Below are 26,108 nucleotides of genomic sequence, written 5' to 3' on the forward strand. Positions count from 1 at the left end.
TTGGATGGTTTAACCCGTATTGTGCCGAACAACAGTATATCGTAGCTGGCTACATTTAGGAAAAGTTCGTATCCTAAACTGTTCAACCTTCCACGCTCGGCTGGTGGCTCTGAGATCAATCTGACACCACAAAAAATTGTATTACCACGTTCCACAATGATATCCGCATTATCGAATTTGTTTATATCCAAAAACCCGTTAAAAGTACAATAAAATAAATAAAGAGTTATACGAGTCACCAGACTGAGTTTTATATGCATGAAATGCACCAAGAGAAACCGTGTTTTTGATTTGAAAATAAAATGACTACGAGCGCAAATAATTCCTAAATTCCTAAATAATCCCCAAATAAAATAATAATCCCTAATTCCTAAATAATTCCTAAATAATCCATTAATTTCTCAGTGCATCCCTTAACGAAATTTCTAATTATAGCTTTCCAAGAATGTATTTATAACTTTGTCTTAAACCTTACCAAAATTACGATAACTTGGCTCGGTATTATCGCATAAGAACGATACTTTCGACCGGATTAATAACCAAAAGGGTTAATATTCTTGAACGGAAGGATCGGAAGTTCGTAAACACCGAGTGGATACGGACGGTAACGGCAAAGACGATCCGCCGGTAAATATTCGGTATAAACAAAAATCGTCGAGTGCCGCCGCGTTCGGTCGCCGACTGTGTGCACTCGAAACTTGCCGGTTCGATGCTCTGTTCGGCCGCCGCCGTCGAAAGTTTCTATCTGACGCGGGCCGACTCGATTGGTCTCGGCCGCTCGACGAACTTTTGCCGGAGTTCGATTGGTCGGTACATTATTGAGGCTCGATTCATGATTTCTTTAGAGGGGTGGAGGGAAAACCGCATGTCCGCGGAAGTAATCTACCTCCGGCTAGGCCAAGCCGGAACTTCCTCGTTTCGCTCAGTCTTATTTCGCCGGGAGAGACAAAGTAGCCGGGCGGCGGTTGTCTCGCTTCGAGACGCTAAAACGCGTCTCCATTACCTGTTCCGGGAACTATGCCCCCCCGAATGGAGTCTAAGTTACGGTTGGGCGATGCATTATTCGGCTCGCGATAAATAATTCGCGGGTCTGTCGGGCTCCGAGAAAAAGCGCCGCGATGGAACCGTGGCGCGGCGCGGAGCGGTGCGGAGCGTTGCCAAGCGTGGCGTGTTGTTAAGCCGCGGTAAATTTCGTCCGAGAACGAATCCCCATTTCCGACTCGCTCTCGCTCTCTATCTCTCCCGCCCTGCCCCCGTCTCGTTCCGAAAGTATTTTCCGGAGTATAAAGTAGTCTTACCGGGCGTGCACCGATTCAATTTTGACGTCGAGCTGCGCGCGCGAGAGACGCCGAGGAGAGGTCTTTTCAATTTTCCGAAATAGACCTTACTCGGGCAAAAGCTGCGTCGGGTTTTTCAAGCGAACGCGGCACTGACGGAAGGGGCCGAATATCGGAATCGGCGTACGTCCAACCAGAAACACGAAACTCTGGACAAAACCAATCGGTGCGACGATCGCGCTGTCCATTCTTCCGATATTGGCCGCGGTGTCTCGCTAAAATCTGAATACTCTGAAAGAGAACAATTTCTTCGAAATTGAATTGTGCGAGATTAGCTGTTGCGATCTCTTTAAGAAGTGTGCAAGTTATTATAATTATACTGCACACGTATGACTTTATTTATATTTTGTTTCACCCTTCGCACTCGAGTGGTGACTCCGAGGCACCACGAAAATTTGTTGTATCACCTTTCAAGATAATTTTGATATTAACAAAGGTTAGACGTAAAAAATTGTTAAGACTGCGACTGTTGTGCGAATCCCAAGAGTCGATTCCATATGCATAAAATGCATTTTGTCATATAAAGTAAAATACTATATATATAAATATATAATATAGTATATATAGCATAGTAATATAGCTTATATATATTTATAATATAGTATAAATACTATAAGTTAGAAAAATGATTTTATATTTTCGGTTAAAACAGCTTCGAGTGCAAAGGGTTAAATACTACACTTTTATAAAATATATCATTTAATAAAGAATATCAATTTATTTAATGAAGAATATCAGTTCATTTAATAAAGAAATAAATCGATTTTAATAAAGAAATAAATCCTTCTTAAGCAGTTAGCTGTTTTTCACGAATGTGATCGTCACAAATAAATGACAACATTTTATGTTATAACGACTACACTCGTCAAATATTTAAACGATTAATCAGCTGACTGTTTTTCGCGAGTATTCTCGTAAAAAACACAGCTAACTGGTTAATATACCTAGCCCAAAAGATACAGGCGTGGTTGCAACGCGTCGATTTCCATGATTTTTCTAATTGGAAGATCCTCTTTGCTTGTTCGAACAAGCATGTGGAGAACTCCATTTTTTAATCCCATGCTTAATATCTTTTGTGTGCCTACAATGTATTAACCATTAGCTTGTTTTGGAGACAACCTTCCATAATATTTATTTATAGAATAAATTAAAATATAAAACATAAATAAATATAAATTTTCCCATCGTAATATCGGCTTTCGCATAGCGTTCTCACATGTTTTATGGTTCATATTTTATAATTTCGAAAAGTAGCGAGTGGACTGTCAGTTTTATGCATTTATGGGAAAAGTGAAGGACTGAAATCTGACACAGTGAAAATATCAAAAGTATATAAGAGTACTATAGGGTTAGTCTCGAGTCATTGAAATTATTTCAAAGAAGAAATAACTTTTACACATTAACAATTGATGCAGAGAATTTTTATTTTGCATAATGTGTGTGTGTGGACCCGCTTTCTTGTAATAAGAGACGCAGATGAAACGAAAATATATTTCGAACAGGCGAATACTAAAATATGTAACACGCGTGCAAATATTTGAATAGAAATTCATCGTGAATTTTAAATTTCATGTTGGTCTATGGTAAAACGTGCTGGCAGAAAGTTTTCCATCGCACGCATTAAGGCGAAATTTACTGAACACATTAGTTGTCTAGAAATGTGAAATACCATTATATGTAGTTAAAAATGTAAGTAGCTAAAATTTAAGCGACCTTTATGAGACTTTTCATTTGACCTACCCTTCAATTTTAAGCAGAAATTGCAGAGATCGCTTAAATTTTAAACAAAAATAGCTAAAATTTCAAACAGAAATTGCTTAAACTTCAAACAAAAATTGCTTAAATTTCAAACAAAGATTGCAGAGATTGTTTAAATTTCCAACAGAAATATCCACTTTATAATCCCCATTACATTCAACTACAAATAATAACAGAATTTACGCTATCTGAACAACGAATGTGTTTAGTAAATTTCGTATTAATGCGTCTAGAGGGAAACTTTCTGACACTGATTGTATCCAAAATGCCAGCCTAAAATTTCATCAAAAATATACTGCACAAAGAAATTACACCACAGAAAAATTTTGGGCAAAAATTGGCCATAATTGACTAACGATAACTCCGCGAAAAATCATCGTAGAATGATGACTTTTATTTTAAATTAAAGCTTGAAACCTCCATTTTAAAACTGCGTTTCTAGATTTTAAGTTCGATGCGCCTTCGCCGCTGCAATCCTTTAAATGCGGGGTCACGTTTGTCACAATTGCCAAGTTTAACGAAATGCACGGCGAATTTTTTTTCACAGATTCCGTTCGCGGACGAATGAAGTTTGATCCTTCGGTTTTAATAAAAAAAAAAAAAGAAACGTGGCTGCGACTTTTACGATCCTTCGCGGAGTTATCGTCGGTCGAATTCGGCCAATTTCTATCCAACATTTTTCCACGCTACAATGTTTTTCCAGAACGTACATATATTACGGAACGAAATCCAGCAAACCGTTCGAGAATCGAGCTAAATTTTCGAAGGCTTCCGTTGCTCGAGCATAATTCCCATCAATATTTTCTCGGGGAGCGCGCATCCGCTGTTTTTTCCCCCCTTCCCGGCACAAAGAGCAGGGGCGCGGTATTTTCGCAAAAAATGTTCGCCGAAGTGATTCGTTCCGAAGCGGATCCCGCCGAGAGCAAAGTCGGCAACTGTTTGATGCCGGACTTGGTTCCCTCCTTTTTCCGCTGGTCGGCGACTCAAAGTAATTGGTGGTAAGAGGCTTAAACGGTGGCAGACAGAGTAGTGGGACAGCGGGGAGCTTTTAGCGACGATGGCTTCGTCGGGAGACATTATTCTCCTTCAAGGGTTCAACGCATCGGATCCCGATGCACCGTCCCGCGTCGAAGCGGATGCATAATCTCCGGTAAGCAGCTTAAACGTCGCGCGTCGCGGATTCTCGTGGCTAGCGAGTGCGTCGATTTTCGGCGACCCCGCGGGACGTGTTCGGTGCTATCGAGACCGTTGCCGGGTTTCCGGTTCCTGTGCGCCCGTCTCTCGAGAACTTTCCAAGCTACGACCCGCGCAAAGACCGACACGCGCATCCGTGCCGATGCGCTGCGCTGTCGCGACGGATAGACCGCCGCGCGCCGGATAGAACAGGCTCGAATGGGAAGCTGGATAAGACGAAATTAATTTCTCCCGTAATCGGCGATTAAACGATCCCTGGGCATTCCGAGGAGGGAGGAGACGAGAGAGGGCAAAGAGGAGATAGGGTGGGTGGGCAGCGCACCCTGTCAAAATCTAAACCAAATCCTAATCGGATTAACGTTCACCGACTCGACGCCTCAGCAGCTTTCGCTCGCAAGTTTCTATCGTGGCCCCTCGACCCTCCTCGAGCGAGGCGGCTCCAGCTCCGCCGAGGAACCCTCGGGATTTCGCGAGAAACTCACGGTTTCAATATGCACGGGAAGAACAAACACGTCGGGTATTAACTTTCAAGAATAACTCGGCGAACAGCAGCAACCAGCCGGCTTTATTCCAGCGGATATCGCGAGACGCTGCGCCGTCCCTAGCGGAAAAAACTTGCTAATCGATCGGCAAACCTGCCGCTGAAAAATTGGTCCGATCGTTGCGCGCTCGCGAAATATCACTGAAACGAATATGAGTGTGCCGGAATCATAGTGGCGTGGTAAGTCGTGTTTTCGAAGATGTAGCCTTGCGTTTCAAAATGTAATCTGTTGCGCGTGACATGATATTAAAACCATCATCCGCCAATGTCCCATTTTTGGGACACTTTTTCAAATTGTTTTTCTTTTAAAAACTGCAACTTTTCAATAAAGTAGCATTAAAACAGTGAGAACATGTCGCGTGCTTCATGAAAGTATTAAGAATTTCCACTATTTTGCTTTAAATCATTGTAAACTTCAGGTTAAAACTAATAAGCTCAATTTAATTTCTTTTTGTATTTTTTAATTGCGGCGGGTAATGGGTTGGGGGGACAAGTGGAATAAATTCTAAAGTTACCATTAATTGACTTAACTGTATATTATCTTAATAATAAGTTATATATTTACAACTTTATTGCACAGTTACTCCGGGCTAACGAAATGGAAAAATGGATGTTGAAAGTATTTTTGCGATTGCTTTTCCTTCTGTTTTTTCTTCACTTTCTATGGTTTCCGTTTTTAATTAATCTTGTTCATTATATTTGTTTCCATTGCGTTTATGGCAATGCAACTTCGCCGTGATCATTTTCTAAACAAGATTTTAGGCGTAGCGCTACTTTACATACATTAAAAAAATATAACGAGATTGCAATGTTTTCGTTAGTTGTTTTCAGCGCGATATTTTCACCTCTGAGAAAATCATTTACGGCGTGGCCACATACCGGCAAGTCCGGAAACTACACCTATACACCATCTAACAACATATGTTTTATTAGTTTAAATTATTCCGAAATGTTTTTTCCTACAAATCGAGTCAGAGGAAGGAGTACTATACTTCAAAATAGGTTACAATATTAGTGATTTATTATAATTTAAGTTTAAAAAAGTTTCATTTGAAAAGTATTTAAAACTATTAAAAGTTTTATTCAATAGTCCAACGTATTTAACCCTAGAAAGATAACCATATGACAACGTACGTAAAAGATAACCATACGCTTCAGAGGCGCATGCTTTTCTAAGGCGTCAATTTTATACTAACAATGGATATTTATTTAAGTTAATCTAGTCATTTTAAAGGTTTGGCATTATTGTAAAAATAAAATGCATTTATATTATATTTTTTTATATTTTAAGTAATTTTAAGCTTAAATCACTAGACCTCTATGAAAACGGTGCAGTCAGTTGTTTATTTCGCAGGCGCCTCTGCGACGTAGGTTATCTTTCTCGGGTTAAAAGTATTAAAAGCTTTACTCAATAGCCCAATTTTCGATAACAGACGATAACAGACAAATTAAATCTGATTTCGGTTTAAAGTGTATGAGCAACATCTACATGCAGTAGATTCTGTTGAAAGTCTTCGTCACAAGTTTGACACGATGTGCATTTTACAAGGGGTTGAAAGAGAATCACCTCTTTATTCCTTTGAGGGCGAATGTCGACGCTGCGTTGACATTAGGATTGTACGTCTTATTTCAGAAGTTGCAAACACGTTACACGGTTACGTACACACCTGTCTACAAGTCACCGAACACTTATTTTAAGGAGCAAGTAAATGTCTGGTGACTTATGGACGGGGGTGTGCGTAACAACAGATCAGAAAACGATGTTCGCATTTCCCATTAGTTAAGCCTCTGACAAATGAACTGAGGAAAATATTATTAACCCTTTGCAGTCGGAACAATTTTAACTCGAAGTCCAAAATAGTTTTTCTGACCTATAGCATTTCCACTTTACATAACCTAGTGCGTTTTATACGTACAAAATGGTATTTTGTGGCTCATACAACAATTACACTATTAATGGACTCACGTAGACGTGTCTTCGCGAAAACTTGAATTATAAAAATGTATTTAGCGTAATTTTTTGAAGAATGCATCATAATTACATTATTAACCAAATTTATCCCGTTTATTTTATTAATAATGTATATCATAATTGCACTATTAAAAAAGTGTATCGTAATTACACTATTAATACCTTGACCGCCGCGACACCCATACGTGGGTGACAGTTATTTAGCATTTCATTTTCGAACATTAATTTCTTCGTTCGTCCATTATAATTCCTTAAATTTATTAAAATTCGCAAGAGGTAAGAATGTTGCAAAAATAATGTATATCACATAAATATGCTGTGCAATTATTCTATATTCCACTGAATAAAATATTTCAATTTGATGAAACTTTCGAGATGTCTACCACGGCCGTCAAAGTGTCAAATATAAACAAATTCTATAACATTACAATTATGTCGAAACGTGATGGGACACCACTCGACTGTGAAAGCTTAATGTTTGAAAAAAATCATCCGCAAGAAGGTTAACATTGAATTCTACTTTCCGGGAAGTTGGAAGAATTACACAATCAATTGTCGCGTAGATGAAACTTCGAGAAATTTGCTAGCGAATGTGGAACGACTATTTTTGGTTCTCTATCAGCTGGAAACTATTGTCGAAAATATGTTCCGGGATAGTTTCCCTTCGTCGGCCAACTTCTTAGTCTAATGTGACCCAGTTCGCCGGATTTATTTTCGCAGTACGCTCGCAGATATCTATCGCGAGTTATTAAAAGAAGACGCCCGGTAGATGCCGCGAGGTCGCCAGGATCGGTCGCGGTATCGACAGTGGCCCGCTTTTGTCCCCGTTTCACGTTTCGGCAGATTTTAGGTACGTCTTAAAGTTTCTCCGCGTACTCCTTGGAGCGGAATCGACAGTCGGCGCTTAACTCAGTTTAATAGTCGATCGATGAGTAAATTGGGTTAGGGGTTTCCTGAAAGGACTTTGGGCTTCTGCCCGGTTTCGAGGGTACGGAGAGCGGTTCTCCTTAAACAGAGACCACGATACCGGTTCGATTCTATTAGAAGACAAGAGCAACGTCCTCTGGGTCCGTCTTAGACTTTCGGCGAAGTATCGAGAGAAGCCTGCCAGGAGTTTCGGCCCTCGCCGATACGCGAAACCTGATACGCTTCTATGCTCCATGCGAGTTACGGTTCTCTTCCTCTCGGCCGTCGTGTCTTTAAGGAACCCCGTCGATTGTTTTGCTGCAGACGCCCGATCCTCCGTCGCCAAAAATCCCTTTTCAAAGTCGCGATCGTGAGAACGATCGTTCGCTCGCGTCGCGTGAGTTATTCTATCGCCTCCGTATTTTCGAACTTTTTAGGGGAGACCCGGGAAAGAGTTAGCACAGAAAAGTTTGGAGAGGGATGTTAAACGTTTCCTTTGGTAAAAGAATGCTAAAGCAAATTTAAATTATAGATGAACGTCTTCAATATATAATTCCGAAGCGTTACATTTGAAAAAGTAGTTGTGAAACTGTGTATAAACGAACGAAGCAATTAGCCCTCTTTGCCCCACGTATGGGGTAATGAGAGCTCGCTATGGGGCAACGAGAGCCTGGAATAAAAATAGAATATAAAGTTACAAATTAAACAGACCGATTAATTGGATTGAAATGTTTAACACGTTCGTCGATTTGTAATTAAAAACGAACACGAAAGAGACTCGCAACGGTTGACCAGCGCACCAATTACGGTTCATGGTACGGATAAGAATTATACAGGGTGTCCCGAAAATGTCTCGCAATCCGGAAATGGGAGATTCCTGAGGTCATGTGAAGCAACTTTTTCCTTTGCGAAAATGTTCTCCGAGGCTTCGTTTACGAGTTATTAATAAAAAAAACGCTGACCAATAAGAGGCGAGCTCGGCTGGCGCGCGGCGGCCCAGCCAACGAGTGCACGGAGCCCAGTTCCGCTCATTGGCTCGGCCGTCTCGCGCCAAATGATCTCGCCTCCGATTGGTCACTGTTTTTCGTTAATAACTCGTAAACGAAGCCGCGAATTGCATTTTCGCTAAGGAAAAAGTTGCTTCAAATAATCTCAGGAATCCCCTACTTTCGGATTGCGAGACATTTTTGGGACACCCTGTATTATAACGTTATATTATAACGAACACGGCTTACTAATATGGTTTACGACTTCGGCGTACGATTACGAGAATTATTGTACACTACTTTACTCTCTTTTTGTATCGTATTTTGGGGTGCGTCACTGTTTAGTAATAAATAGAATAGTTACCAAAACCTACCGTCTCTACATTACCGATTCTCAACAACTACAAAAACGAGCCGCAAGCCTCGAATAATCGTAATTTACTGTAGTTAGATTGGCGAGAAAAAAAACTCACGCCTTTTCAACTTTTTTATTTGGGAATTTCATCGAAATCGGTGTCACATCCATTACGTCGACTTTTTTTCGTACATCCAACGAATTCATGGAGACAAAATTTCTACGTATTCAATTTTTTAAGTGAATGAATCTCAAAAAGAGTTTTTACACAGTATGTCCCATAATCGTGCAATAATTGGAACCGAATATCGATCATTTTTAATATTAAAGAAGAAACGTTGTAGCACGGAGCTCTCGCATCGTGCAGCCATGAAAGTCGATTAAAAGTACACACACACACACAGCGTTCGTGTAATGTAGAATTTACTTTGATCGCGATTTTCCGGCAAACTAACGTAACGAGGAGCCTAATTCTTTTTTCTACTAACAGAGACAGTTTCAGTTCTAGCATATTAAAGCAATTACAACGACCGCGAATGTTCACTGCCTTTTTAAAAGTATCGCTTCGCTGTCTTTTTGCATTGTACATTTTGTGTGCGTCACTGTTTAGGAATAAATAGGATAGTTGCCAAATCTGCTATCTCTACAATAATAATGAAAATATTTTTGATAGATGTGTATTTCGTCGATACCTATTCGTATAACGCAATTTCGGATCAGCGTTTCATAGAGAGATATCTAAAGGATGATTCTATGATATGTGATTCTATCTGAAAAGTTATTGCAATATGACGCAATTTCAAAGAGATAGAATCGCTCGATACAATTCTATTCCATGAAACATTCAATACGATTCTGTCTTCCTTAGAATTCAATATTATTCCAAATTGGGCATAGAGTCATCCAAAACGAGATAGAATTATATTGGACGTCGCTTTATAATAGAATTGTATGGCTCTATAATATCGTATAGAATGATATCACACGCACTTCTCAAATAACATCATACGATAAGCTCGGATGAATAGGGCGATTTAGAATGTACGTTTGAAATAGACATCGATTCCAAGTTTCCGCCGGAATAGCATTTATGTACAGGATCGATTATGTGAAATGCAATCCTGCTAGTCGCTATTAGTGCTCGGTAATGCCCGGATATTCAGCGAAGATATGTCTAACGTGGCAGCAGAAGTGCACCGAGTTTGAACCTCGCACAATGAATCAAATATAAATCTTCATTGAACCTTGAAACGACGAATACAGCACAGCATGCTGTGTATACATATGAGCCGTTTATTTTGAAAGTGGCATAAGTCACTTTGTTTTTAAGTCGATGTATTTAAGGGTTCGCGTTTTTTAACACGTTTAAAAATATGGACGCTAACTTTCGAGAAGATTTACTTGTATTTGTTATCTCGGGATACTGATATTTTATTCTCAGTATAAAAATAATTTCGTATAAACATTAAAAAATCACCACTTTTCATTACGGTAAAGTGACTTATGCCACTTTCTAAATAAACGGCTCATATATATAATATAATATATATAATATATATATTATAATATAATATAATATAATATAATATAATATAATATAATATAATATAATATAATATAATATAATATAATATAATATAATATAATATAATATAATATAATATAATATAATATAATATAATATAATATAATATAATATAATATAATATAATATAATATAATATAATATAATATAATATAATATAATATAATATAATATAATATAATATAATATAATATAATATAATATATATAATATATATATATTATAATATAATATAATATATATATATAATATATATATATATTATAATATAATATAATATATATATACATATATATTCTCGCTTCCTATTAATTTATTTTTGAATGGAAGCACGCAATGTGTCGGATTCGATAAATATAAAATTAATTACAAAAAAGGAATCGAAGGAACAGCAATCGGCCAGCCAATATATTATAACATTTATATGCAGAATTATGCATTATTGCGATGTAAATTAATGAAATTGAATTATTACATTATAAATTATCGTAACATGAGGTGACAATTTATATTTTCATTCGTGTAATATTGATTCAATTTATTCAATAAAATCGATCATTTCGCTCTCAAGGTTGCAAGGTTGCATTTGCAATGCCTAGTCTAAACAAACTCGAGTTACCGGAGCGTTCGGCCAACAAACCCGAAATCTTTTCCGAAAACCGATTCGGTTATCCGTTATTGTCTGGGATCGAGGTCGGTATCATTGTCCGAAGTCTCCGGTTGATCAATCTTTCGGCCACCGAATAAAGTTTGGCTGTAATCATTGGCACGGGGCTCGAACAATCGAGAGCAGGGCTGGCCGATCCAACGGGACGGGTATTCGGCGTCGTTCGGCAAACTGATCGACCGCAAAACGCGTCGTTCCCGTCGCACAATCGCTTCCGAATTCGAGCTTCCAATCAACGATCTTGCTTGAAACCGACCACCGATACGTCGCTACGATCTTGCCCTTCCTGCACCGGGGCGGTCCCGAGTTCCCAGCGATCTATCCGAGCATCGCAATGTCCAGAAACTGCGACAACTTTCCAGGTAGTTTCCCGCGAAACTGGCAAAGTTTTCGGGCTAACGGAAAATACGCGGATCGTGTTTTTAAATTCCAATGGCCACACGGAACCGGTCCCAACACCCTCCGGTTTGTCTCGCCGATCGAATTCTCGTTCGGTTCGATATGAAACGCGCGGCTATTCGGAGATCAAGGAAACTGGGAAAGTTCCCGGAACGGTCGCGCGAGATTGAAACGGACCGCGCCGGACGGTGGACTTACCGATAACCGTGAAGTTAACCTTGAGATTCCTGGTCGGCGAGTTCCGGAAATCGACTCTGCACCTGTAAACTCCCTCGTCGGTCTGCCGCAGGTCTCGGATCGTCAGCTGCGCGGGCGGGCTCGCTCTGAACGTCGCTCTGTCGCCCCAGAAGGTCGGCGCGCTCCACAACTTCGCCTTGCCGAACTGTCGATTTCTCGCGTCGTAGCTGAAACAGAAACGTGTTGCCAATTATCTACCGTTCGAGGATAATCGATCGATACTTTATTCATCGATGCTGTGACGTCATGGTCTAAGGAGCAGCGAATTCCCCACCACAAAATTGCTGTAACGCTAAAAGTTTACTTCCACGAGTTTCCGCGAGAGGCGCTAGTGAAACATCGGTACACACACCGATGCAAATTAGATAATTTAATTTCAACCATAAAAATACTAATACAATATTGTATTATGTATACAAATATATATTTATTTATTATTAAATTATCTAATTTGCCTGCAATTTTTCCGGTTTTTAGATTTCATTCTAATGTTCAAGATTCTCTTTAAGCAGAGGTCAATAACCGGTATAATTTTCTTTACTATATTTATTATATATTTGTTCAAAAATTGAGATGGCTGAGATTTCTGTAAAATAAGCTTGGCATCTTTAATTCCCCACACGTCAACGGAATACCGAAACAATATCGGTATTCATTTCAAATTTCGCTATTATACATGTAAGTTTCGGTATAGCTTTGCTGGAACAATGCCGATATGAACTGCCTGGAAGAGAAACGATAATACGAGGGCCATAAAGATAGATGAAAACGGGGTTGTATTAATTCCAAAATCGTTCGAATTTCTTGCTCAAACTGTCTCGTTAGTATCGAGCTGCTGCTACGAAAGGTCGAGACGATCGTTGTAAATCGTACTTACGAGATACGCGGCGATCATTTCGAACGAAAATGGAGCATCTTCGACGGGATAGATTGCTCGTTCACCGTTCGACGGGTCGACGTTTGAAATAAATTGGCACGCGTACGCGTGGATCACGGACAGTGGATCCTCGAGAACTCAAAGATGAGACGTCGTCGGAGCAAGTGTAATCGCGCACTCGCCGTCAGACGCATCGCATCGGCCAACGAGAGCGCGCCACTTGGCATTTCCGCTTAACCGTGCAGGATCGTTGACACGAATACAAACGCATCGCCGGGTCTAACCCTTAACCCCTTAAACGCGCGCGACGTGATATTACGCCCGGCCGTGCTATATACTGCGAGCCTCTCTCTCTCTCTCTCTCTCACGACTTTGGTCTCACCTGCGTCTGCTTGGTCCCTTCTCCTTCCCGTTCTATCTCAGATCCGTCTACTTCGTTCTCGTCGTCTCACGGTGTCGCGTTTCCATCGAGAAGTTGATTAAAAGTCAAAATTCGATACCTGTTCAAGCTGTTTCTACCTTGCGTTCCGCAGTATAGACGTATTCGTTGGACTAGCGTAAGTGTGTCAATTAATTATTGTGACCACTGGAGTGACGTCTGATGTCAAATAGCTTCTGGCTTTGCCTACAACGCGCTACTTTTATATCAGTATGAATTGTTTAATAATTAAAATGTACGTATAAAGAACGCACAATATTTATCATTAAGAAATAATAAAGATATAAGTAGGAAGTTGATTGTATCATTGTTTCTTTTTAAATGTGGAACTAACAAACCAGATAAAATGATCGATTTTGGAGTTTTTCATTTACTGTTACTGATATGCGAGTCAATGTGTCTACGAGAAAGTTGACGATCTTCTTAATTAAAGCGCACAGGCAAAGAATCGAGATCATCTTGTAAGGATGCAACGTGCCGCGAGAATAGCGATTAAGAAACATACAATCGCATACATGATCCAGAGACGAGCACGTAAAACGATCTGACAGCTCTTCTTCCAAGGTTTAGCGAACTAAAACATTTCCGGCCATGTGTTCGATGCAAACATTCTATCACCCGACGGATCCATGTACACGTATGTACGTTTCTTCCGTGACAGGCCTTGGACGATCGCAGGATCCAATTCCTGTTTCCCGCTTGCTCGATCCTCCTCCTTTTTTCTTCATTTCCGGTGCCTTTCATCGCGCGAAACTTTCTGCTGACCACGACTTTCCGAAGAGCACCAGCGGGGTAACCGTTCTAATCCGATTGAGTCTTCCGCTCGGTTGGCAGGACGAAACTCTCGCGAGCCGATCGAGCGCTGGTACCAGACGATCGGGTGGTCACTCACGCCTCCAAACCACGCCTTCGTCGTTCTCTGCGTTTCACCTGCGATTCCTCTGCGATTTCTCTGGGTCTTCTCTGCGATTCCTCTGCGTTTCGTCTGCGTTTCGTCTGCGATTCCTTTTCGATTCCTCTGCGATTCTTCTGCGATTCCTCTGCGCTTAATTTGCAATTCCTCTGCGATTCCTCTGCGATTCTCCTATGATTCCACTGCGATCTCTCTGGGACTTCTTTGCGATTCCTCTTTAATTGCTCTGTGTGACTTTTCTGCAATTCGTCTGCGATTCCTCTGTAATTGCTTTGGGACTTTTCTGCGATTTCACTGCGATTTCTCTGGGATTCCTCTGGGATTCTACTGCAATTGTTCTAAGACTTTTCTGCGATTCCACTGCGATTTCTCTGGGTCTCCTCTACGATTCGTCTGCGATTGCTCTCTAATTGCTTTGGGACTTTTCTGCGATTTCACTGCGATTTCTCTGGGATTCCTCTGGGATTCTACTGCAATTGTTCTAAGACTTTTCTGCGATTCCACTGCGATTTCTCTGGTTCTCCTCTGCGATTCGTCTGCGATTGCTCTCTAATTGCTTTGGGACTTCTCTGCGATTCCACTGCGATTTCTCTGGGACTCCTTTGCGATTCCTCTACGATTCCTATGCAATTTTTCTGGGACTTCGCGATGCAATAGCTCTGCATTTCCTCTGCGATTTCTCTGCAATTTCTCAGCGATTCCTCTGGGACTCCTCTGGGACTCCTCTGCGATTCTTCTGTGCTTCCATTACGTTTCCTCTACGATTCCTCTGCAATTGCTCTGTGTTTTCTTTGCGATTCCGATGCATTTTCTCCACGAGTCCTCTGCAACTCCTCTTAGGTGAGACGATACGATACGATACGATACGATACGAGACGAAACAAGGCGCGGCGAGCAAAGACATCCCGAATTATGATAACGAATCGTTCCGATTCGTCTCCCCGCGTTTAACGCGTAATTAGAGGACACAGAGCGGGTTCGCCGAGAGTACTTGTGCGACCCGGGACCCGCGGTCGTGTAATCGAGCGTGCACGTACACAGCCGGAGACAGCCCGAAACGGAGCAAAGATCATCAAACTCGCATACAAACTTTAATTGCTTCGCCCGATGAATCGCTGGATTGTGCGGTAAACTTGCAGAGTACCGACGTGCACCTGCGAACCGTTTCCAAGGACTCGTTTCGTCCGACGGAAACACCAATCGCGCTGACGTCAGACGTTAACCTGACGACGAACCTCGTCGGTGCACCACACGATCGCTGTCCACCTACAGTCCGATCTCTCGATCTCTCTTTTTCTTCTGAGCAAGCGATGCAAGCACAAAATTCGTTTTGGCACACGTTTTTGTACGATATAAGAAACTACACACAATTGCATTTTAAATATTGAATGTCGTCATCATTCCTGATCAAATAATGTAGATAAAAAATACTGCGAACAGACTTCTACAGAATTACAATTGAATTACTCAAGGAATTATGACTACAATGTAATTTAATTACATTGTAATTCGTAATTCAGGCGCCAGTAATTCATTGTAATTCCTCGATTCAATTAAATCACAATGTAATTCAATAGGAGTACAATTACGAAATACTATTGTAGGTAATTCAATTACATTAATGAAGAATTTCGATGTGATTGAATCGAAAGTATGAATTAAAAAATAAACGGAAGGATATTATTTTTGCGTCCGCTAGCTATAGCTACTCTCATAAATAACGAATTACACAAATTAAGTTAATATTTCATCTGCAACCAATAATCGAAGTTTATGTTCAATTAAAACATGATTTAATTTTGAAGAACATAAAAATGTATCCCACTTCTTCGAAGTTCTGGTTATGTCAAGGCTTATGTCAACGTAATTTGAAGAACTGTGTATCAATAATAATATATTTTAATTATATTATATTTCAATTATATTATATTTCAATCACATTTTATTTCAATTACATTACATTTCAATCACATAGTGATTAAAAGAATTAGTAATTGAATTGAACTGGAAGGTTCGATTTACATAATGAAATTACAATGTAATATAATATATAATAAAATGTAGTTAAATTACGTATTGAATTACAATCTTATTGAATTAGCGCTACTCTGTTTGAGAGCGACATCCACCCAGCCGCGGCTCGAGAGCCAATAATTTTGTCCGAGTGATTTCGAATGCGATTCTTCGGTTCGTTTCTTGTCGGAGCGATTCGTGGTGCAAGTTTTCGGCTCGGCGTCGATCAATTATGCGAGGTGGGTCGACGGGGGGAGGAGGGGTGCGATTCGAAGCGTCTAATCGAGCGACGAAGTTCGGCCGAGTTGCCGCGATAAGACGTCCGATGGTCGATCAACGGGGCGTCCCGTTCCGCCTCGTTCCGTCCCGTTTCGTCGGACGTCGCTGCGACGTCCGTGGCAACTTTTCAACGGGGTCTTATTCGGGCGCGCAGTTCGTCCGCGGTCGTAAGACAAATTGGATCGGTTTTTAACGAGCACGATGACTCGAGAGAGTTTTCCGAGAGGCGCCGAGAGCCACCGAGAGGTGATCCGATCTCGACGGACTCGTCGTCGTCGTCGTCGGTGTGCACCATCCCCCGCCAGCCCCCGAAACAGCATCGTCGCTCGTTTACTTTCCGCGTCGGCTGATTTACGAGAAACTAAAGAGGCATCGAGATCGCGCATCCTCCCCACTCTACCCCTCGGAAAAACTCTTAATTACCGTGCCGTTTTTCTCCGCGCGCCCTCGTCGACCGGATAAAATCTGTACAAATGGCACTCGACTCGCCTCGCGAGAAAAAAACTAACGAGTCCGGCCGCGCTCGGAAACAACGACGAACACCTCGGCGGACCCGTTAATCCCGGCGAGATCGCAGAGCGTTGCTACGATGACGACGACGCGACGGCGGGGTGGTGCGCGGCGTCTTCCGGTCTCGATTCAATTTTTCGTCGGTCTTTCTAATGAAAACCGCCCGAGAAGTCTTCGGTGGAAGGCAGCCCGGACGCAGCAGCGGCGTCGTAAAAATACCGGTAAAAAGCCGGCGAGAAGGATGCCGGCGCGGAGAGAACGCGGATGATCGGACCGGACGACGGGACGCGATTAGAACGGGGCGGCAAGTAATTGGTTTCACCCGTGGCTCTCTCTGCTTCGGACGTTTTCCTATCGCGAGGCGTGTCGACCTGGCGGCCGGAGTTACGCAACGAACAGGATAAATACAATTTACCGGCGCCCAGGCAGAAACGATGCGCAGTTCGATCTGCCCCAGGAGGCGGCGTGGTTTCTCCATCCGCCGGACAAAGATCGATTATTGTCACTGTCATCCCTTCTCCGGAAACTGTTCGAGACGTTCGCGCTTTGGTCGGCTTTCGAAGTGGACTTCGAGAATGAAATTTATTTTATTTTTAGCGCTTGTTTATAATATTTCTTTGCACCGTGCCTTCTTTGGAATGCGGAACAAAATTAGCAGACCGAGGATCCTCGTGAGAAATAAAAATTTTCTTAACCCCTTGACGTATCGTTCTTTTCCCAGTTATGTCGACTAGACGTTTCTCGATTATTATAATTTCTTGGAAGAGAAATTTGTATTTATTGCGTGCCTACATTGCTTTGAATACTTAAGTATTACGGAGAAAGGAACAGAATTTTATTCCGACTTAAAAGAACGGAATAACGTTCATACTGTTTTGTCCGTACGTTCGGTTAGTCGCCTAACGTACATGCGCGACCGAACTATTGTACGCTCGATTCGCGCTTCCTACGGCAAATTAATGACGTGGAAGGGTCTCTAGTAGTCTTAGAGAACTCTATTTTTTGTGTTGTACTCTCTGCGAGCGCTGGTGGAAGAATGCTCTTCCAACGCTGGAAAGTCGTGGAAGAGCACCCGTGGATGGAGGTAGATTGTTTATTATTGGTTAAGGCACGAATCACCCCTTGGAGGGGGGTGTCTGCCTTGACCCTTGTTGGGGCCTGAGAGGGTTTCCCCAATGGTGGGACCTTTTTATGGCCCTTGTCTCTGGACGCAACACATACCTAACAGGGTTTTGCTAGAAAATCGCGTGTCAGACTTGTTAAAGTACGGCAAGGGGTTGATGAATTGGAAAGAATAAAAATTAAGTAAAAATATACTTCTGCATTTAACAGTTTCAATAAATTAAGGAGTATGTAAGAACATCTCTAAATTCTTCCGATGTCTTCATTGTTTGGTATTTAACCTAGCCAATTGTAAGAAAAATAGATAAAATCCGCAGTTCTGCTTTGCTTGGTCCGAGGAGAGATCGTATCGAGATTACGAAAGCCGATTTTAAGGAAACTCTACGCAAGTGTTCATTTGACCTACCAAAGAAAATTTCGTCTAACAATTTTATCTTTTCCGTGTCTGTTTTGTATTTTAACACATTCTGTGCCATGTGTACCACCAATGGAACATACTTACATGTTTACTTAATGAGCTAAACAAAATAGTTTCTAACAAATTTAGAACGGAAAAATTCATATAGCACCTCATTGGATTTTTCTCAATGCCTGCTGTTACTTTCTGAAGAAAAAAATGTATCCTTTCATTTAAGAAAATTAGATTGACCTTTGGATCTCCTGTACTACTTCCACTCACGAAAAAACAATTAATACTAATGATGTAGAGCCTACTAAACAATTTTCATAGGAGCATTTTTCTGGTAACTATAATTCCTTCCAAGATATCCTGCTATATTCGCTCAAACAAGACACCCTGTTCACATTACAAGTAATTAAACAAACTGCCTTCTGACTTATCCGAATGCAATAGATCAAAATACGAATAAAATCGTACATCCACAGTACAATTACACTGACTTACACGTTTTCCAAAGAGATTGCCAACGGGTTAAACAACTGTGCAAAGTTTCATCAAAATCGGCGTGTCTCGGACACCGGGGTGCCGTTGCAAGGGCAACGGTACGAGCAGAGGCGGACAATCAACTTGCAGAAACAACGGCCGGGGAAACTGTTAAGGAAGACCAGCATGTGGTTCGAGGGGGCAAAGATGGCAGAGGGTCGTTTTTGGACTACCTTTTTTTGCGGGCAGCGAGTAGTCGGACAAAGGCGGACAAAACCGGAGAAGAGAGCCCAGGTGAAAGAATGGTCGGTCTCGAATAAAATCGTCGCGAATGGAACGGTCCCTGAGAGGTCGGCCGTCGGTGGAAAGGGAAAGGTGTGGACGGGAGAAGAGATGGTCTCTAAACAAATTAAAATAATTGCCGCGGCTCGATGGAGAATCTTGCCGGTTGGCAGAAGAACGTTTCCCATGAATACGCTCGTGTCGGTGGAACGAGTGCACCGCGGACGACGTGGAAAGTGGAAACCCCAAGTCGGGGGGGACGGGGGATGTCGGGGATGGCTCGGAGACAGGGCCAGGAAGGGAACCAACCGCTCCCGGGACTCTTAAAAGGAGCTTAACTTCGCGCATAAAATTAAGGCATTGTAATTGCAGACGGCGTCGCCACTGCGGCAGCACATTTCTCTCTTTTCCCGCTGTCGTTTTATCCACCGACCCTGCCCGGCAACCTTTCCCGGGTGCTCGGCGCCCTCCGCTGCCGCCGCGCCGGCCGCCCTTCTTCTTCCTTCTTTCCTTCCACGGTCTTCTTCGTCTCCTTCGTTCCGCTCGACCGGAAAATATAATTTGCGCGAGTTAACTTTCGTGGCCCGCGCGTCCCGTCGGGCCAGACCGCGCCGGCTAAAATGATTTTTAACCGGAAGCGTTACGGTGTAACAGCGAATCAACCCCCCCGGACCGACTGCGCGCATCGTCGCTTCGCACGAAAGTATACGGACGCGTTTGCTTCTTTTTTCATATCGCGCGTTTCATTGATATTGGCTCGCACAATGCCATTGTATTCGCTCACGGCGGGTTATTGTATTTGCTCGCCGAAATCGCAAGTGAACTGCGAAATTTCAAATTAAAATGGATATGAGCCGTTTATTTTGAAAGTGGCATAAGTCACTTTACCGTAATGAAAAGTGGTGATTTTTTTAATGTTTATACGAAATTATTTATACCGAGAAAAATATCAGTATCCTGAGATAACAAATACAAGTAAATCTTCTCGAAAGTTAGCATCCATATTTCTAAACGTGTTGAAACGCAAACCCTTAAATATATCGACTTCAAAACAAAGTGACTTATGCCACTTTCAAAATAAACGGCTCATATGACATGGAGGATCGACTCGTCGCGCGAACATTTGCGAACATGTTGCGAACTTTTTTGTTTGATCGTCTGCCAATATATGCGCACAGTTATTGATAGACCACGGATCTTGATGCAAAATAAAAATTATCTATGTTAACTGTAAGGAATATAAGTTACATGAAAACGTAATTTTTTTTAACACTAGATTTACGGAACCCGTCAGAATGACGGGTCACTAATTTTTTCATTCACGATTATTCATATCGTAAAGATACATTTATGAGTTATTTGTTCAATTTATATGTTACGGCAAATGTTACAATAACACTTCAAAATCAGAATAAACGTCTTATTGTTACTTTTATAAACTAATATAAAACAGCTGTTTCTTGTGCTCCGTAAATCTAATGTTAACAATCATAAGCTGAAAATAATTTGTCATGAAGTGCGTTCTTGGTTGTCGGTGGTTCAGTTTAATTGATTGAGAGAGACTATGAGAGCCTTACTTTATGACGTAAAAGCAAACGTTTATGAAACCTCAAAGGAACCTCGAAGGAACCTTTAATTTCCAGGAAAGATCTAGCCGCAATTAGCTGTATTCGAACGGGTCACTCGAGATTTCCCCACGGCTTCCTAAGGGCACAGTATATCCTTCGAAAACTGTTTTATATATTTCGTTAAATATTGTTGTGTTCTTTATATATCCCAATCATGATCAAATTTGCATTTAATTTCAATATTTTATATATTATATAAAAATATTATATATTGCTGCGAATCTCTCTGTTTTTCTCGCGTCGTTGCATTTTATTTACAATTAATATAGAATATAACACAATACAATTCAATTATATTACAGATCTTTGAATTCGTAATGTTAATCGTTCGACGGTCCGATCTCGACTCTCGACTGTCTGTTGGTATTACTATTCCGTGGCAACCCCTATCTTCCATTATTTCCTAAGGAGTTGTTCACAACAAGACAGTTTCACGTTACAGCAACATAATTTGGACAATTCGCCGTAACAATATTACATAAAATATTTCAATATTTTATTTGCATATAATTCCACGATGTCGGTAAAAGAAACCATTTAATTCGACGGAAACCTCGGACGTCGTTTCAACAGGCACAGTGATCGACGCTAGTCGGTAAAATTTCAACAATTTGTTCCATTACAAAGCGCTCGTTCATTAAAACAGCTCCTCGAAGTATCGTCGCGAGCGAGCGACCGGAATTTTACGACCCCGCGAAATTCGGTCCCCAGCGGAAATATTTGAAATACTTGATATATTTGAAAACGCAACAGGAAGCAAAGTCGAAGGGCATACTGACAAAAAATTGCTGGACAGAGATTAAGTCGACAGCGAAATTTTTATCCGGGCTCTGTGGCAGGGTAACCGGCTCGAGGACAGGTTAAAAGTTCGTCCGGGCAAAGGAGCTGTCCGCGCAGTGTATATATACATACGTATATGATGTTTGTCCGTTCGGCGAGTAGTTATGAAGTTGTCCGTGCCGTCGGAAGGGAGAGAGAAGCGAGTCCTTCTCCTCGGGGCATTCGAGGCTCGACTCTGATACATCTTCTAATGCCATCTCGGCGAGCTCGATCTCCAAAGTAAAAGGTATCCGATTCTCTCGGTCGAGTGCACTTCGCTCGGTCTGTATTGAGTTTGAAGCTCGGGCCGGGGCCGGGCCGCGGCCGAGGCCGAGGCAAACTTCCCCGTCCGGACCCCACCGACTATGACGAATCGCGAAAGTTCGCTGAAAAATTCGAGCCCGGTTATGTAAGAGCGGCCGCGCGCGTCCGAACGCCGCGCCGCTGATCATCCCCTCGTCGCTCATCCGGCCGAGTCCGCGGCCGTCCGCCGTCCACCGGTTGCGGATTTTCCGTTTCTCCGGGTATTATTAATCCACGTCGGTGACCTGTTTGATCCATTAGTCACTTGTTTTCCACGAGTAAATCTGCGACGCCTCGCGGCAGTCGACCATGCTCCTCTTTCTCTTTGTGCACGAGTCCGTGAAAAATGGAAGAATCTGGAGAGGTTGGCACCCTGTTGTCGCGACTAGAGTTTCCGAAGAGCTCGTTAGGACGCTAATTTCGGACGTTATCCGGGATCGTTGGATAGTATGGTGTCCATAAAACGTCGAGCGGGAACTTCGCACCGTGAACTTTGTGAAGGAAGAATTCGTTTACCGTTTTCAATGTCAAAGGACCTGTTCTCGAATCGGCAACTAATTCGCGAGTAATATTAGGCCATCGAGGATGAAATGCGCAGATTTTGTAGTGAAGTTGTTAAATGAAGGGGACATTTCATACTTAATCATCTGTGTCGAACGTTTCTTGTTCGAATGAAAGAAGTTTTGATCGCGATTGATCATTGATTAATAAGTAAATTACCTTTCTTCGGGTTCAAAGGAAGTCATCGTGCGTTCCAGGATTCTTAGTTACAACACATATGTATATGTATGTATGCTTAATGTACTCGAATAATTCTTCATTTATTCGAATAAATTATTCGAATAAAAAATGAAGAATTATTTCAACAAAAGATGAAGACTTTTCGAATAAAAAGTGAAGAATTATTCGAATAAAAAGTGAAGAATTATTCGAACAAGAAATGAAGAATTATTCGAATAGAAAATGAAGACTTATTTGTATAAGGAATGAAGAATAAATACGAATAAAAAGTGAAGAATTATTTCAACAAAAAATGAAGAATTATTCGAACACAAAATGAAGAATTATTCAAACAAAAAATGAAGAATTATTCGAATAAAACACGAAGAATTATTCCAACAAAAAATGAAGAATTATTCGAACACAAAATGAAGAATTATTCGAATAAAAAAATGAAGAATTATTTAATGAAAAAATGAAGAATTATTTCAAGAAAAAATGGAAAAGTTCTTTGTTATAAATTCTATGTACTATATGAGCCTATGCCCATTTATTCGTAAATAAATAAATAAAACTTATCCGAATAAGGAACGACAAATTATTCGAATAAAAAATGAAGAATTATTGGAGCAAAAAGTGAAGGAATTATTCAAATAAAAAATAAAGAATTATTAGAACAAAAAATGAAGAATTATTCGATTAAATAGATAGACTAACTTATGACGAGTGATAAATAATTGTTACTCGAATAAAATATTCGATTAAAAAGAATCCATTCGAATGATTACTTCAGCTAAACCGATAAATTCGGAACAACTCGAATAATGCCGAACTGCGGTCAAAATTGACCAATTTAACCAGGAATGCGATTCAGCAGAATCTACTAGACTTCCGAACAGCATTAGCTACCATACACCTCCGGAGCGATAAAGGCGACGCAGCGATAATAATAATCGTGAAAGAAGACTACCGCGGACCGATCCGGATTCGCGGTCCGTTTATCTCGGACGAAAATCGCGAAGCACCCTCGATTTCGCGCGAGAAAAGCGCGGAACCCGCGGCGAATGCGTGGTAGGAGGGTGAAGCCTGTGTATTGGTTCGCCAACGAGTCCGTTGGTTTCGGTGGCTGCGGAACGGCAGATCGAGCGGAAGCTGTTTTCGGCCGAAATGGACGGCGGGAACAAAAGGATCGGTTGTCGCGGTGCCGCGTGACGCGAGCCGACGCGTGCGCGATACTTTCATATTCATCGCTCGCTCGCGTTTACACGAGGATAGATAGGGGCCCTCTCGTCGTAGCCAGACGAGAGTTCATGTCCGGCAGCGGTCCGGCGTGTTCGCCGCGGATGCAAATAAAGCGTAAGCAGATAAAAGACTCTCCGCTGTCCGCAACGTCGACGGCCGCGCTCGTCGCGTTCCGCCCGGCTGCTCGTTTTTCCACCACCTTTCCCGCCTTTCTTTCGGGGCGAACGTGACTAACGGCAATTGCAGTTGCCGTGGCAATTCCCGCTCGCTGATATTCCCCGCGTCATCCTCCCTCATCCTCGCTCATCCTCCTAATCCAGCCCGGCACGCGCTATTGTCCCGCATCGTGCCGTAAAAATTTAAAGGGGCGAAACAGGCCAGCAGCAATGTTGCCCCGGCCGTTAATGCACCGCGAATTTCGGCTCCCGACAATCGAAACCCGACTCGCCGGCGAATTCTGGCTGCGATCTATCGCTCGTGCCGGCGAAATTTCGCCCACGATTAAACCTCGGACAGCGTTGCTCTGGTACATTTTGTTTCGGCATTTCGCTAGCGTCGTCTAGGATAAGTGTATCAATTACTGTGCTCGTTGGAGCAACATTCGGAGGTTTCCGACAAATTAAGCAGTCTTTTCTTTTGCTATATTGCACTTTTCGTAACATTTCATTTGTACAGGGTGTTCGGAAGATCGTGGTACATCCGGCAAGGGAATGATGATCCTATGTGCAAAAATAAGTCGAACAAGAAGAATAGCATTTTTTCATTTCAGACTCCGTTCTCGAGAAAACCGAGTTGAAAGATGCGTCAAATTCGCGTGGCTTCACTTGATTCCTATTCGATAGTATTACTTTTTCAACCTAATTTTTCTCCAAAACGGAGCATTAATTTAAAAAAATATTATTCCTCTTTCTCGACTCGATTTTGAATAAAATTGATTTTAAAATAAAATCACTGTTTATCTCATTTCTATCAAAAGTGATAGAAATTCAGAACTTCATTGACAGAACTTCGTCACTTTTCCCCACTCTGTGCCGTAAAGGAAACTTGTCTAGTTCGTGATGTCTCGTCTTCGTTGTGATTTCAGTTTTGGCCTGATTAATTGCGTGTGAATTTCTAATTGTTTTATAGTCGTTATGGAAATCGTTTCAATTGGAGGAGCAGGAAACTGTCAGTGGAACGCGTTTCCAGGACTGTCGAGCGTCCCAGAATTTGACGTCCAGTCTTCCCGAGATCGAACAGTTTCTATTGATTTTGAGAAGAAGGGGTACAAATCTAGATCGCGATCAATTAATCCTCTGCACTCTGACATCTCTTTATAATTCTTACTTTCCTCGATACCGTAAAGCGAAAAACGCATAATAATAAGGTTAAAAAATGCACAATTAAAAACACAAAATCTTGTATTTATCAGTTCCCATAAAATGTTCGAGCAGCATAATGATTTCTCTTTCGGTTCGACTCTGTACAACGAAATCTCAATGTTCGTGCGCGAAATCTGTTCCGAGTGCAAAGGGTTGAAATGATCTTAATAGACGTTTGCCAACAACTAACAGAATTAAAATCGTTCTTGCGCTAAGCATAGCTGATCGCAAGTCGAGCCCCGGCCGCGGAATTGCCACGTCCACTCGGAAACGAGGAAAAAGGGTGTTCCCGTGAAGAAACGTGTGGGCCAAGTCCAAAAAGGCGGCGGGCTACGAGCGACAACGGCGACAAAAGGCGGCCAGAACGGAGAATAGGTGGGAAAGGAACAAAAAGACGAGCGGAATCTCGCGACAGAGGCAGCTCCGCGCGGACCGGAAGTCGTGTAAAAAATGTTTGGCAATTTTTCAAGTTATACATTACCGAAAAAAAAGTGCTCGAAACTTCGGTGTTTCGGGCGTTCGCCGCGGTGCCACGCTTTTAAGCACTGTGTACCTACATCATAACTCTCGTACGAACAAATATTTCCATTTGAAATTTTAAGCGGCGGCCGCCCGGGGAATTTGTTTCCCCGCGGAATGGAATTTCCGCGCCAACGTTCGGGATCGTACAGCCTTGTGAAATTATTACGGGCAAGTAGCTTTTTCGTGCCGATACGAAGAAATGCGAGAAACGCGAAACAAATTCGACGCGTAGCTTTCCGGCAATTTTTGCACGGTTTC

The 26,108-nt window shown here is 41.8% G+C and overlaps 1 protein-coding gene across 2 annotated transcripts in view; it reads right to left on the reverse strand.

Annotated features, from left to right (window-relative positions):
* Positions 1-26,108, reverse strand: part of LOC117219293 (protein turtle homolog B) — a 329,095-nt gene that overhangs the window by 217,171 nt on the left and 85,816 nt on the right. For both annotated transcript variants that reach the window (XM_033468332.2, XM_033468329.2), the window contains exon 4: positions 11,899-12,104. In XM_033468332.2, the coding sequence (XP_033324223.1) occupies positions 11,899-12,104 (206 nt within the window). The remainder of the gene's footprint in view (positions 1-11,898; positions 12,105-26,108) is intronic.

The sequence above is a fragment of the Megalopta genalis genome, chromosome 2 (genome assembly GCF_051020955.1).
Source record: "Megalopta genalis isolate 19385.01 chromosome 2, iyMegGena1_principal, whole genome shotgun sequence".
NCBI classification, from domain to species: Eukaryota; Metazoa; Arthropoda; class Insecta; order Hymenoptera; family Halictidae; genus Megalopta; species Megalopta genalis.